The sequence below is a fragment of the Barbus barbus genome, assembly GCF_936440315.1.
Source record: "Barbus barbus genome assembly, chromosome: 11".
Taxonomy (NCBI): domain Eukaryota; kingdom Metazoa; phylum Chordata; class Actinopteri; order Cypriniformes; family Cyprinidae; genus Barbus; species Barbus barbus.
In genome coordinates this window covers 18067837-18082455 of record NC_136739.1, presented here as the reverse complement: position 1 = coordinate 18082455, position 14619 = coordinate 18067837, and the positions used below count along the sequence as shown (strand labels likewise).

Here is a 14619-nt window from a genome sequence, read left to right as displayed (position 1 = left end):
GTACTCAATATTATGCCAAAAGTGATGTTGATTTATCTTAGGGCAGAAATAGCCCCCTCCCCCCCCCCCCCCACAATTGTTTTATATTACATGTTAGCATATAAATTCAGCTTTATCATCTGATTCTGTTGTCCTAAAGTTAAAGTTCAGTCTCATCTCACTAAGCACAAACAATTAAATTATTGTATAATGACCTAAAAACCCAGATTTCTCCCCAGAACAAAAAGTATGTTGGGTGTAGCTGCTGTTTCACACTTAAGCCTATCAAACATCCATTTGCGGTTTCTGTTACGATGGTACAAAGTCGAGTCATGAGAGAAGGAAGCTTTTCAAAAGCCTTTTATGCCTGAAGCATGTGCGTAAGCTAATATTTCATATCCAGCTCTCTGCAGAATAAAGTCATGTATCATGGATGGTTTCTTCAGTGCTCTGTTTTCCTAAGGGCCGTGTGGCTCTCCAGCAGTTCAGTACTGCTCATGGGCTGCAGTGGTCTGCTGATGTCAAACGCCTGTTTGTTGAGTCTGACAGGTGACCTTTGTCATTAGATTAAAGACCTAATTAATTTGTCTCTACATGACTGCTGGTGCAATGTGATTTAGATTGTTTACACACTTTGTTTCTCATAGATTAATTATGCTGTATTTTGTGGTGTGGGGGTGGGGTGGAGTGTTCCAGAAGCCTCTCTCATGCCTACAGTGAGCAAGAGAGCAACATGTTAATCAACTGAAGGCCCTGAAACAAGTCTCCTATGCTCGTCAATGCTGCATTTCATAGACTGAAAATACAGTAAACTCAGTGATAGTTAAATATTGGTACAATTTATGATATTGAAAAATGTAAAACATATTTTAAAATGTAATTTTATTCCTGTGATGGCAAATCTGAATTTTCAGCAGTCGTTCAGTCACATGATCCTTCAGAAATCATTTTAATATGCTGATTGCTGCTCAAGAAATCTTCTTACTATTGTCAGTGTTGAAAACTGCTGAATATTTTTGTGGAAATGGTAATAATTTTTTTTTGGTTTATTGAATTTAAAAATGTTTGAATTAATTCTTTGAAACAGAGATCTATGGGACATTATCCAAGTCTGAGTCACCTTTTATCAATTAAACAAATCCGTGCTGTGAAGTATTATAAAAAAAAAAAAAAAAAAAAAAAAAGTATTACACCAAAGATTTAAAAGGTGGTAAAGCTTGTCAAATCATCTTTAGGGGTAAGTACAGAGTTTACTCAAGTTTTTTCACTACAGATAATCTCATAAATGTCTCTCTGACGCAATGATAAATAAGCACTGTACAACATCAACACAGAATCATCAGACACAACCGCCCCAAACAAAGTCTGCATGTGCAGCAAGCATGCTGGGAAAAGAGGGTGACCTGACCCTAAATCCAATGGGAGACTCCCATCCGCAGAGCTTGAAGGTAATGGACAAAATAAGTGGTTTGCAATTTGTTGTTGTTTTAGGATTGTTAATGTTTGTTCAGACTTTTTCATACTGTTTTCTGCAGCTCTACTGACTCTGTACTGAAATTCAATTAAAACTATGATACAACATGTCATTAAGTGACTGTTAGATTGAGCTTTTGTACGTATGTGCAAGTTCATTAATGCATTGGGAATGTAAGTGCTAAATGCCAATAATGCTTCCTGATACTTGAATTGTGGTGAAACAGGCCTGATGGGCATGGCTCGGGTCATGGCTCTCATTCTGTACTTCTCTCTCCCGTGAGAGAGAAGGGACACAGGCATTGATTTGCAGCCATTTACTGAGGGTTTCTTCTTTCTGTAGCGCTATTCCCTCAAGGAACCTGGAGATATCCACCCACAAACCCCTGCCCCCGGCACAGACACTCACCAATTATGTGTCTCTGTCCCCATCCCCCTCTCCAGGGAAATGTAAACAGCTTTCCCCTCCTCCTTATATTTCTCACTCACATCTCACACTTTTCTTTCTTCCAGACACCTCCAGTCTGAGCACAATTTACACATATAGGTCCAGAGGTTTGCATTTGGTTGACAGGAGGGTCACACTTGCTTCTCACACTGAGTTAAGATGGGCTGCTTAATAAGCATTTTTTTACACATACTAACCAATAGGCCTATATGTATAAATTCAACCTTCAAAACAATAAGATCCAACAGAAGCTGCAGCTGAGAAAACAGACTATCAGCATGTTCCACAGGTAGAGGAACACAAAACATTCACAAAATCTCAAATGCTCCTAAATAATATTTAGGTTTCTTCTGATTTGGACACATTTTGGTATTCACATTATTATTATTATTATTTTTGTTTTGCTTTAAATCATATCCAGAACAATTATTTGTTCTGGCAACAGTTTTAGTCGCAACATATATGCAGAATAGCAATGTGAGAGTGTGAAAGCTTGTAGGACTGCAATGTGGAAACATTAAAATGGTTTGCTGCAATATTTTTAGCTTTTCCTTCTGACTCAACAGTTGCTTATTTTGTCCCCATTTCTATCTTTGTTATAGGAAAGTCCTCAGTTTAATCATGTGCAACCAAGAAAGAATGTTAAAAATACATCTTTTGCTGAAACAGTTTCCAACAAAACTGTGCAAAAGAGCTGTTAACGCAGCTTTTGCTGACCTCAAAAGTTCTGACCTGTTTCTATCTTTATGACAGTGTGTTTAATCCTGATTGACTTGAATGTATACCATTGCATTTAAAATATTATACATTTTTTGAGTCAATATTCCTCGTGCACATCATGGATTTTGTTAAATATGTCAATTACTGAATACTCTTAATTCACTATGAACATAAAACACGATACTGAACTTTAAATGAGAAAGTTAGATGTTAGGAATGTTAGGTTAGTCTTTTTTAGACAAGACGAATGTAAAGATTGCCTTGATGACCTCATTATGGCATCATCTTCTGCTGTCCATTTGGAGGTCCTCAGGGAATTGCCTTCTGTCTCCACAAAAGCCCCATGTGAAACCTGATCTTCATCAAAGTTTCATATAGCCTACAGTGAGGCTCTTATCTCGCCTATCAAATCAAGACAAATGACTCTTACCAACTACCCCCTCTAATTAGGATTCTCTTAACAGATTTCTTTTTTTTTTTACAGTAACCACAAAAAGGTATCATTAAACTTCTATTTACTGTGACTTTGGTTTAATGAAAGACCAAATTCAACAAACACAATATTATATAATTATTTACTGCTGATTTAAAATATAGCCAAATTCCAAATTTCAGGTAAGACCACAACCTAACCTATCGATAATTGTGGCTGTAAATGACCAGCCAGGTTCTGTAAATGGGGGTTTTTGTACAGACTGTCCATCTCTTTTGTCTTGGGATGAAACCCTAGAGTTATTTGGGATAGAAAGACACTATTGTCAGCATGTCTGGAAAGGGGGCTTATTCTCTTAAGCTAATATAACAAAGAGGGCATGGCTATCCAAAACACACTGTTTGTAAGTTATACACACACACACACACACACACACACACACACACACACACACACTTACTTTTGGTAAAAAAAAAAAAAAAAAAAAAAAAAAAATCACTATTGCAGGATACAGTTCGTTCAATTCAATACAATTTGTTCAGTGTGTTGAAGGTAAAACACTCAGCTAGTTCAACTGAAAAGTAATCAGTCTGCTTCTTTTATAACTTCGTTCAATATTTTCAGAAAGCTTGGCAGACTGAAAACTACCTCCCATTTAACAAAGCCCAAAAGATTAGTTCACACTTGCGAAACTTCCATTGACCCTATAATAACCATTGGTATAGAAGACAATGTTATCAAAATTTCTTCTGAAAACAAAAAATCTGAGATGAGAGATGTATCCATAGAGATTTATCCAGCTGAACTCACTTCAAATAACTTTTACCCTCATATCACCCTGATAAAGAACACGAGAAGGTGGTTGCTTTAACACACATTTTAATTGAAAAATACTTCAGGATTCATCTTGACTTTGTAATACACTGACAGTCTAATATCTGATCTACAGTGTTGTACGATACTAACTTGGTAAGAAAAAAAAAAGTGCTTAGAGGTGGACCGTGTCACAGGCAATGCTTATAGTCCATCACTTCTTCAGAGTTCCTGTAAATCTAGACGTCTTCATGAGGCCTCATACTCACTCAGGCCCACTGAAGTTACAGTCATTTAGTTACAAGGTCCTCAAATCCTAATTTCATTCTGGGATTTTGAAGCTACAGTTCTTGATAAAGTTCTTAGAAGTTCACTCTATGTTCCATAAGAGTCAAAATAAGATATCAAGCATTCCATGATGTTACAGCGTTTTTCACAGTGCTTCAGTAGATAACTCCTTCAAACGGATGACCAGGCTATGCAAATTAATGGCAGCTTAATCGGGACCAGCCCTTTTTATATTAAACAAATCACTTCCATTTTTTTTGGTTCATCTGCGCCATCACGATCACATGCAACAAATCCAACTCGACAACAAACAACCATTCAGATGAATGCCAACAGTGCAGCGTTGAAATGTGAAACCCAATGCCATCAGCAATGGAAAAAGGCAGGTGCAGGCTTTGTAGAGAGAGTTATCGCTTTTTCTTCTGTTTGAGGCTTTTTCGTCGTTTGACTATCATTTCGTACAGTTTGTCCATGCCTTCGTGAAGCCCCTCTCCAATGATGGCACAGGCCGGTTGGATGTGGTATGTAGTGGCAGGCGTGAGCTCCTGGAGCGCCAGCTGCTTATCTATATCCGCCACAGACAGAGATTTTGGCAGGTCCTGTTTATTAGCGATGACCAACAGCGGCGTTCCTTGGTTTTCAGCGAATTTGGTGACTTTATGCAGCTCCGTCTTGGCCTCCTCCAGTCGATCCACGTCTACAGAGTCCACCACATAAATAATGCCATCCGTGCACCTACTGTAAGACTTCCACAAGGGCCGGAGTTTCTCCTGCCCACCAACGTCCCAAAAATGACAACTTATTCCTTTGGCCGTGCCGTTACTTAGCTTGATTTTTTCCGTGTTGAATCCTATTGTAGGCACAGTGTTGACAAACTCGTTGAATTTCAGTCTGTAAAGGACCGTGGTTTTCCCTGCGGAATCCAAGCCAAGCATCACTATATGGAGAGACTGAAACGCAGATATGTTGGAGAAACTGTTCCCCATTTTGATCTCCTCGTTAGCAGGGGTAGGCTACACCTAATGCAGTCCCCTCGGCACTAGAGATTCGACCAGATTCAGACTGGATGTGATGAAGCGATCATTGCAGTGCGCGTGAGATCAGCTTGTGATCGGTAAACACTCCTCTATGAGCGGAGTCTCCGCAGTAACAGCTCACATCAACATAACCACCGCAAATTGATGAAAATCCCTCCTGACGGCGCTCGTTCACATTAGCGATGAATGAATGTGATCAGAAATCTCTTCTAGGCATAACATGAACGCGTCTACTTATGCGGTGATGGACACAAGCGAATGAATGGAAGCCAGCAGTGGCCCTGCGGCAGCTGCTCCTCACACTGGAGAAACTCCGCCCGCATTTCATGTGAAAACTGAAAAACAAACCCCTCTTATGGCAAGCTAGCTGTTCCTTAAACTACCTAGTAGGCCTTTACATTTGTTACTTTACTTATCTATTTTAAGAGTATCTTTTTTATTTTTCACTAAATATGAGGCCCATTACTTAAATATGAAATTAATTATATCATATATAGCCGAGGTTGGCGAACTCCAGTCCTGGAGAGCCGCAGAGATCAGCTCCAACCCTAATTAAAACTCACCTGCCTGTAGCTCCCTAGTAACCCTTCAGACATTGATTAGCTTGTTCAGGTGTGTTTGATTAGGGCTGAAGCAAAACTCTGCAGGGCTGCGGCTCTCCAGGACCAATGTTCGCCACCCCTGATATATAGGCTAGTGGTGGCCAAAATAATTAGAACAGTATTTTCACCAGCTAAAAATGGCTTTAAGTCAGCTATTTCTATATTTTGCTGTAGTGTGTCAGTAGGAAATATCAGTTTACATTTCCAAACATTAATTTTGCCATTAATTGTACTAATTCAGTGAGATTTTTGTTTGCGCAAGGAGTCTGACAACAGCCAGTGCTCCACACAGAGATCAGATCTCATCATGAAGAAACAGTTCAACTGAGACAGACTAAATCCAGAAGAACTGTGGCAACGTCTCCAAGATGCTTCAAGAAACCTACCTGCAAAGCTCCCTGAAAAACTATGCACAAGTGCACCTAGGACAAATAGCTGCTTTAAAATGCAAAGGATGGTCACACCAAATGTTTATTTAATTTAGTTAATAGAAGTTAATCGATAAATAAAATCTATGACATTTATTTTTTGACAGCATCCTCATTTTACAGTATTTTTTCACAAGTGCCTAAAACTTTTAACAGTACTGTAGCTTTGCAGGTACTGTAAAAAGTGATAAGTTGATAACTTAAAAAAATAAGTTAAGTGAACCTGACAATTCACTTAACTTATTTTTTTTTAATTATTATTTACTTGATAATTTTAAGGCAAGGGGTTTCCTCAATTTTTTTTAAGTTAAGTCAACTTATCACTTTTTACAGTGTAGGTTTCTTGAAGCATCTTGGAGACGTTGCGGCAGTTTTAGTCTGGATTTAGTCGGTCTCAGTTTCTTCTGTTTTTTATGTCATTCCAGACAGACTGGATGAAGAGATCGGATCTCTGTGTGGAGCACTGGCTGTTGTCAGACTCCTTGTGCAAACAAAAATCTCACTGGATTTTCACAATTAATGACAAAATGAATGTTTGGAAATGTAAACTGATATGACACACTACTGACACACTACAGCAAAAGATAGAAATAACTGCCTTAACACCATTTTTTAGCTGGTGAAAATACTAATGTTCTAATAATTTTGGCAACCACTGTATATATAGTATTTTTTTTTTAAATGAACATTTTAATGGCAGCATGTTTATTAAAAAAAATATATATTTTATCAAAAAAACTAAAAAATGTTACAAACATGTATTAACTTGCATGTTATGCAAAACACTTTACTTTAGCTAAAGTATTTTTTATCAATACTGCCTTTAGCCTAATGCTGGTTAGCTTTTTACCCTGAGTGTGGGGCAAAATGGCCCTCCCTGGTCACCTCATACATTTATAAGATTTTTAAACAAAACAGACAACCTTTATGGTTTATTTTCCCACAAAAATGTGCTGTTCCATCAATGTTCAATAAAACATATATTTTCTGCAATCATACACTGTGGGAGTAGTGAAAATCACATTTTCCTTAAAGCAGCCCCATTGTATCCTTGCTGGCCAGTGTGGTAGTTTTGAAATAATTATGGGCTATACCTACAAGTGATATTTAATAAAAATAAGTTCTAACTTAGCCTTAGTAAAATAAGTTCTAGTAGCCTATAGTACAGATAGGCCAATAGATAGTAGTTAGTTTAAAGGATTAAATGGCCCTCCACAACTCCCCTCAGCAGTCTGTGCACAGGTTAGTTGTTTCTAACTTTCGTGTAAGTTGGGAGGCATTCGAACAGAAACTATAGGGTGCGTCAACGAGATTGTACCGATCTGACCTGTAACACGTAAGGAAAAAAAATGTAAATTTTAGACACGCAATTTCACACCTCACTGAAATCATTTAAATAGGTTGCTAATATTTCCACACCTCACCAGAAATCTTTTAAAAAGCTTACTAACTTTCCTTCTAACTTTTACCGGAAAAGACAGTTTGGTAAATCGTCTGGCTAAAATCTTTTCTCAAACGTTATATTCCTCATATAAATGTAGTCGTCCCTGATTTACAATGTGGCTATTATTTAATATATAGCGCCACCTGGCGTCTATAGTAGGTAGGGGAGACCGGGGGCAATTGTAACATTAAATTTTCCTTCATAACTCACAGACTACTTGAAATACACTAGTCATCTTTTGATACAAGAAACAGATAGCGCTCTAATTAATAAAGCAACTGATATAATTTAATTAATAAGGACAATATTATTAAATGAAATGCAAGAATTCAGAGAGTTACAATTGCCCCCTTGGTGGTAACAGTGTTTGGGGGCAGTTGTAACACTGAAAAATAAGCCATGTTAAACCACTGTATCTCAAATAAAAAGGAAATTTACTGCTGTAGTATCTAATGTTATATCTTTTGTTATATGTTATATCTAATTATATATACTGTATATATGGTTCAAATTCGCTTAAATGTCAGGCATCATTCAAAAAGCAAAAGTCTTTATATTTTTTGCAGAAGACTGCAACTATTCTAGAGATAACTAGATTTTCATTATTTAAATATATTTTACTCAAATACATTATTTAGCTGATGAGTCAAGAACAGTCTTTAATGAAATGGTACAAGATAACATATTTACAGAAGAACTCAATGAGATCATGTGGAGATAATAATCATTTTATTTTTTTAAAAGATTTAAAAGCAACACTAATCATTTTAAATGTTTTACATTTAAAATATGTTTATTTTCTAACAGAAAAGTAGCTATGTCAGTGCAGGAAAACAAGGTGTTTACTCTGGGCCCTGTGGCTAGGGGGCAATTGCAACAGTGTTACAATTGCCCCCGATGTTGCAGCAATGATAAAATCTCATAAACTAGCTAGCCATACCTATATTAGCATAGGTTGTTCGTGTTAATTTTCTATCAATAACCTAGAGATCAAACGTATGCAGTTTAAATTCGCGATCATCTAAACTTTAGACAGCAGCAGAAAAATAAAAAAAATAATATTCATACCACAAAAGTATTTTTTGTTAAAAAATTCTGGTGAGGTGAAATGATTGTGCTCCTTTTCCACAGGCAGAGAGATAATCTTACTGACCATTTGCAAATTAAGTTTCATCACTCTAGCTTGATTCTGATTGGAGGAATTGAGTGTGTTACAATTGCCCCTGGGCTCTCCTACTCAATTTGTTCTAATATCCGTGTTTTTTTGTTGTTGTTTTTTAAATGAACAGTCATATGAAGTAGCTACTTTTGACAAATCAATACGCCAAAGTATTCCAAACCAATGATCAATGCTGTTATACTGTTAGGTAAACTATCATCCCTTACGGAAATTAATAAAGGTTTTACTACATATAAAACCAAAAAACACGGTAACTAGTTAAACCATGGTAACCACAAATTGACCATGGTCTTGCTATACACTAACCATAGTTTAACCATGGTATATGCAGTAAAACTATGGTTATACAAATGGTAATCAGTGCGCCAAAAAAACATGGTTACTACACTTTTGTTATAATAAAACCATGGTAAAATATAGACTGAAAAGTTACAATAAATTTAAATTCAACTATAATCAATACAATAACTATAATCAATTAAAAGAACTAAAGCTACTAGGCTACTAACCAAAACCTCTTAAACTCTAAAAACTTAAACATATGACAACAATCGTTAATGTTAGATTTAAAGATATTAATCAAACAACATTTGCTGAGTTTGATAACACACATGCTATGTTGGGATGTTTCAAGGGATTGTCTTTACACTAAAACTTTGTCCTTTATTTTAACTGTTTGTCCACTAGGTGGTAGATGTGTGATGGAAGTGTTAGAGGAGAAATTACAAGCAACTGGCCTTATTTTTTAGTTTCCCATTTACTTATTTAGGCAGTAAAATGACTCAGAATGTAACATTCAATCATGGACTGCTCTAATTGAAATCTTACAATGATGGACTATTTATAGAATATTTCAGAACACTATTCTTTTTTTAGCATTAGAATGGAGAGAAAGAAAAATGAAGCAGTACTGAGGCAAGACATTTGTCTTTGTCTTCCTCAACAGAACTGAGGAGAAAAAACTCCAGTGCTCACTGACCTGAGAAGGAACACAGTTTATTTATGGCATATCACAGCAAACACAGACACATTCATAAACACACACTTGCTTGACTGTATCTGCAAAATACCAGTTACAACTGTATCAAATCTTCATAGTTGACTGTACATGTTCATTATATTGTACACACACACACACCTACATCTTTCAGATTTTTGTCGGTAGTCCAGGGTTCTCCCCAGAGAGTGATGAAAGGCTTGTGATGTGAACTATGCCGTCTGCATGTCTTGGGCAAGGTGTAAGCATACTTTTGTAAGACCCACAGTGATGACTGTTTACACTGGTCATAATTTTTGTTGGGAGAGCCTGTCAAGCAATGAGAAAAATTATGTTGGAGTGATAAGACTGGAATTCTCACATCGCAAGTTTGTAAAACTCTCAGTGAGCCCAGCAAGAAAAACTTCAAAATTACAATAATGTTCAATGTTACTCTTTGACTGCAACCAGATTAATTTGAGTCAGTTTTGTCACACAAAGTCATCCTATCAAGGACATGCCATCTACACGCAACAATTAACTCTTACAAATGTGAGAGTTAAAGCCAACTTGATACATAAGCTCTTTGGAGGAAAGGTGGACAGAAATGTAAGATTATTTTCAGCATGTCCAGTGAGGTTAATATATAATTAAATTAATGACAAAACAGTATCCTAGAATCTGCACAGTAAAGCAAATCTATTGTGGCATACTGTGACCTTGTACAATGATAGGAAGATGCAAAGCAGAGAGACATATATGCTAGAAAAACAACAGCACAGCTGTTAGCTTTTAGTTTCCACAAGGTATAGTTTCAACATGTAGTTTAAACTGTGTTCCTTCTCAGGTCAGTGAGCACTGGAGTTTTTTCTCCTCAGTTCTGTTGAGGAAGACAAAGACAAATGTCTTGCCTCAGTACTGCTTCATTTTTCTTTCTCTCCATTCTAATGCTAAAAAAAGAATAGTGTTCTGAAATATTCTATAATACTTAAATATATGATTTATTACATTTGAATTTTTCACTCAAAGTGAAAATATGTAAATTCAATTATTATTATTTTCTTAACTAATATAATGTACATTTTGGGTAAAAACAGTGCTGTTTGGAATTAACATCACAATCAAATTGACTTTTTTAATAACTGTTTTTCTGCTTCTTATATTCGGCGATTCACGAGTTCACACTTACATATAATAATAACGGAGTACGTTTATGCGTATTTGGCGTGCTGTCCAGGGAGAGGGCGCCGAGCTCGGTAATCATTCCTCGGCATTTAGCCTGGACCCAGAGTGCTCCCCCCCGAGTGCTCCTCCCCGTGCTGGGGTAGGAACTGGCTGAAGATGAGGAGTCAGGGTGGTGGAGGAATGCTGGAAGACGAGAGATAATGATGGTAAGACTGCTTGATTATTTATAGGGATTCTCTCTTATGCTGATTGGATAGGTGGTGTAATTGCTGATGAGGAATTGGCTGTGTTAATTATCTGCGCGAAATTTGTTAATAAAACATCCCTTCACGAGTTCACACTTACATATAATAATAAAGGAGTAAGTTTATGCGTATTTGGCGTGCTGTCCAGGGAGAGGGCTCCGAGCTCGGTAATCATTCCCGAGCCCGGGGTATTCCCCTCAACCGGGGAGAGCGTACAAGCTCTGCATTTAGCCCGGACCCAGAGTGCGCCCCCAAAACGCTATTATTGCAGGACAGCAGCCGAAGAGGGGCTTGATAACCCCCCCAAAACTTGCATGGCTTAGGGCTGAAGGGATGCTGGATACTGCTGTGGTAGCAGTACTTCTGTGGAGTCTGGAAGTAGAGATGAGAGGGAGGTAGAGATACAGGCTTCTGCGGGAGCAGTCACTGCTGCGGCAGTGGAGGAATATAGAAAAGGCTCCTGCGGGAGCAGTCACTGCAGCGGCAGTGGGGAAATATAGAAAAGGCTCCTGTGGGAGCAGTCACTGCTGCGGCAGTGGAGAAATATAGAAAAGGCTTCTGCGGGAGCAGTCACTGCAGCGGCAGTGGGGAAATACAGATAGGGCTCCTGCGGGAGCAGACACTGCAGCGGCAGTGGAGAAATACAGATAGGGCTCTGTATCTAATATATGTATCGGTTGGCCGATTAGTGTTTGGTGAGCTTCCTTGATGTGGGAGCGGTCCGATCGAATATAGCATTTGAAAGCTTCTGACGACCAGCGACCAAGTGCTTGTATCTGCTGCTGGGAAAGGCCTTGATGGGCCGCTGTGGTTGCTGCGCCTATTCGGAACGAATGGCTGGAAAAGTTTTCGGCTGGGGTACCAGATAGGAGCAGGACTGACTTAAGGTGCTTTTGGAACCAGAAGCGAGTGACGGAGCGGTTGGAGTCGTCTGTAAACAGGGGGTCGGATGGGAGTTTGGACTGTAATTTCCTGAGGTGGAGGAAAGCTAGGAGGGCTTGGTATGGTAATATGGGCGATAGGAGGTTGAAGATGTAAATGAAGTGGCCTTTCTTTGACTGGTCTGTTTTACTTTGCTTAAAGAAGTAAGAGATAGTGTCATCGTCCAGCACCGCTAGATCAGAAATGGTGGGGTGAATGATTGGGTTAAAGGTAGATGTAATAGCGAGCTCAGAGCATCTGAGAAAGCCGAAAAAAGCCAGGATAAACATGGCGTCGAGCGTGCGAGCTGAAATCCAAATCAGGCAGTTCTGTGGATAAACGGGAAATGTTTACAGAAGTCGATAAATATTTTACAAATCAAATCTTGGACAAATCAAGTGGGCGTGAGCACCGCCACAAAAATCACAAACATGCATAAACTGGCAGTGCTGTCTTGAGCATCTACCCGTATTGAAACTGATGCAGACCTGGCTGTCGGAGGAAAATGGGCGGTGGCGAAGTAAAGGAGATGGGTTGGATGAGACGTTTGGAATGCTTGGCACGTAGCTGGTGGATTTGGGCTGAGATGATTCTGGGCAGGGGGGAATGGATGGGTTGATGAAGGGGCATATGGTGGTGGAGTGGGAAATGGATTGGCAGACCGCGCATGTAATGTTACGGCAGCCTAAAAATACTCTGTTATGGAATTCGGTGTCCAGGGCTCCCCAGTAAGGGGCTTGATTCCACTGGGCCACTCGAATGGCGCATTTAGCTGCAAATAGTTTGTGGTACGTATAGAAGTGGGAGCCTCCATATGATAATGTGAGTTCGGCAACTATCGCAAGATAGTCGCCGAGCTCGCGTCTCCTGAGGGGAAATTCGGTGCAAATGACTTCCGTGTAGCGGTTGAAAGCGATCGTGAATTCTGTGAATGATAAGATACGTGACGGGTTGTTAGCTGTGTTTTTTAAGGTGACGGAAAATTCGTCACAGTCAATTTGGCAATCAGCGGACGGAAGTGAAATTGGTGACAAAATGGAAAAATGGTCTATATCCGCACCTGACAAGATCTGTAAAGGTAGCCGCCGAGGCAGCTAGCGGAGGCATGCCTGTGCTTGGGAAATTTCGAGGATCGGAGGAAAGGGAGGGGAAGAGAGGGATGGTGGAATGGTGGGCGCTGGGGCTTGTGCTGTTAGTTCCAGTATCAGTGAGGTGTGGCATGGAAGCGATCATTCTGTGGCACTATTGAGCCTTCAGCTCGTCTGGAATTTTTGGATTGATTGTTTCTCATCTTTCTCTTAAAAATATCCCATAGATTCCATATGGGGTTCAGATCAGGTACGTTGGGTGGCCAATCAAGCACAGTAATTCATGGTCAGCAAACCAATTGGAAGCGGTTTTGGCACTGTGGGCATGTGCTAAAGTCCAGCTGGAAAAGGTAATCGGCATCTCCATTAAGCTTGTCAGCAGATGGAAGCATAAAGTGCTCTAAAATCTCCTGGTAGACGGCTGCATTGACTTTGGACTTGATAAAACACAATGGACCAACACCAGCATACGCCACAGCACCCTAAATCATCACTGACTTCAGAAACTTCACACTGGACTTCATGTAACTTGGATTCTTTGCCTCTCCACTCTTCCTCCGGACTCCAGACCTTGATTTCCAAATGAAATGCAAAATTGACTTTTATCTGAAAAGAGGACTTTGGACCAATGAGCAACAGTCCAGTTATTTTTCTCCTTAGCCCAGGTAAGATGCTTCTGACGTTGTTTCTGTTTCAGAAGTGGCTTGGTAGCCCTTTTCCTGAAGACGTCTGAGCGTGGTGACTCTTGATGCAGTGACTTCAGCTTCAGTCCACTCCTTGTTAAGCTCTCCCAAGTGTTTGAATCGGCTTTGCTTGACAGTATTCTCCAGCTTGCGGTCATATCTGTTGCTTGTGCACCTTTTCCTACCCAATTTCTTCCAGTCAACTTTGCATTTAATATGCTTTGATACAGCACTCTGTAAACAGCCACACCTTTCAGTAATGACCTTCTGTAACTTACACTCTTTGTGGAGGGCGTCAATGTTCGGCTTCTGGATCATTGCCAAGTCAGCAGTCTTCCCCATTATTGTGGTTTCAAAGAACAAGAGATACCCAGAATTTATACTGTAGGGATGGTCATTTATTGAAGCTCAATTGTAAATATTCTAATATTTTGAGATACTGGAATTTTGACTTTCACGAACTGTAAGCTCTAATCATCAAAATTAAAACAAAAAAACTAACTTTTGAAATATTTTACTTTACATGTAATGAATCTAGAATATATGAATGTTTCACTTTTTGAAATAAGTTACAAAAAATAATGACCTTTTTCATGATATTCAGATTTTTTGAGATGCACCTGTATATCCCGTTTGGAACTCCGCAGCAGAATTAATTCGTACGCACCTGAACGCG

At 39.0% G+C, this 14619-nt stretch overlaps 1 protein-coding gene across 1 annotated transcript; it reads right to left on the bottom strand.

Annotated features, from left to right (window-relative positions):
* Positions 1-3923: 3923 nt before the first annotated feature.
* Positions 3924-5441, bottom strand: LOC306877126 (ADP-ribosylation factor-like protein 4C). Its single transcript, XM_079428656.1, has one exon. The coding sequence runs from the start codon at positions 5138-5140 to the stop codon at positions 4562-4564; it is 579 nt and encodes a 192-aa protein (XP_079284782.1). The 5' UTR covers positions 5141-5441; the 3' UTR covers positions 3924-4561.
* Between the last annotated feature and the right edge of the window lie 9178 nt (positions 5442-14619).

Bases quoted from the DNA above. Each gene is read 5' to 3' on its own strand.
- LOC306877126 (XM_079428656.1), bottom strand. From the start codon at position 5,140: ATGGGGAACAGTTTCTCCAACATATCTGCGTTTCAGTCTCTCCATATA.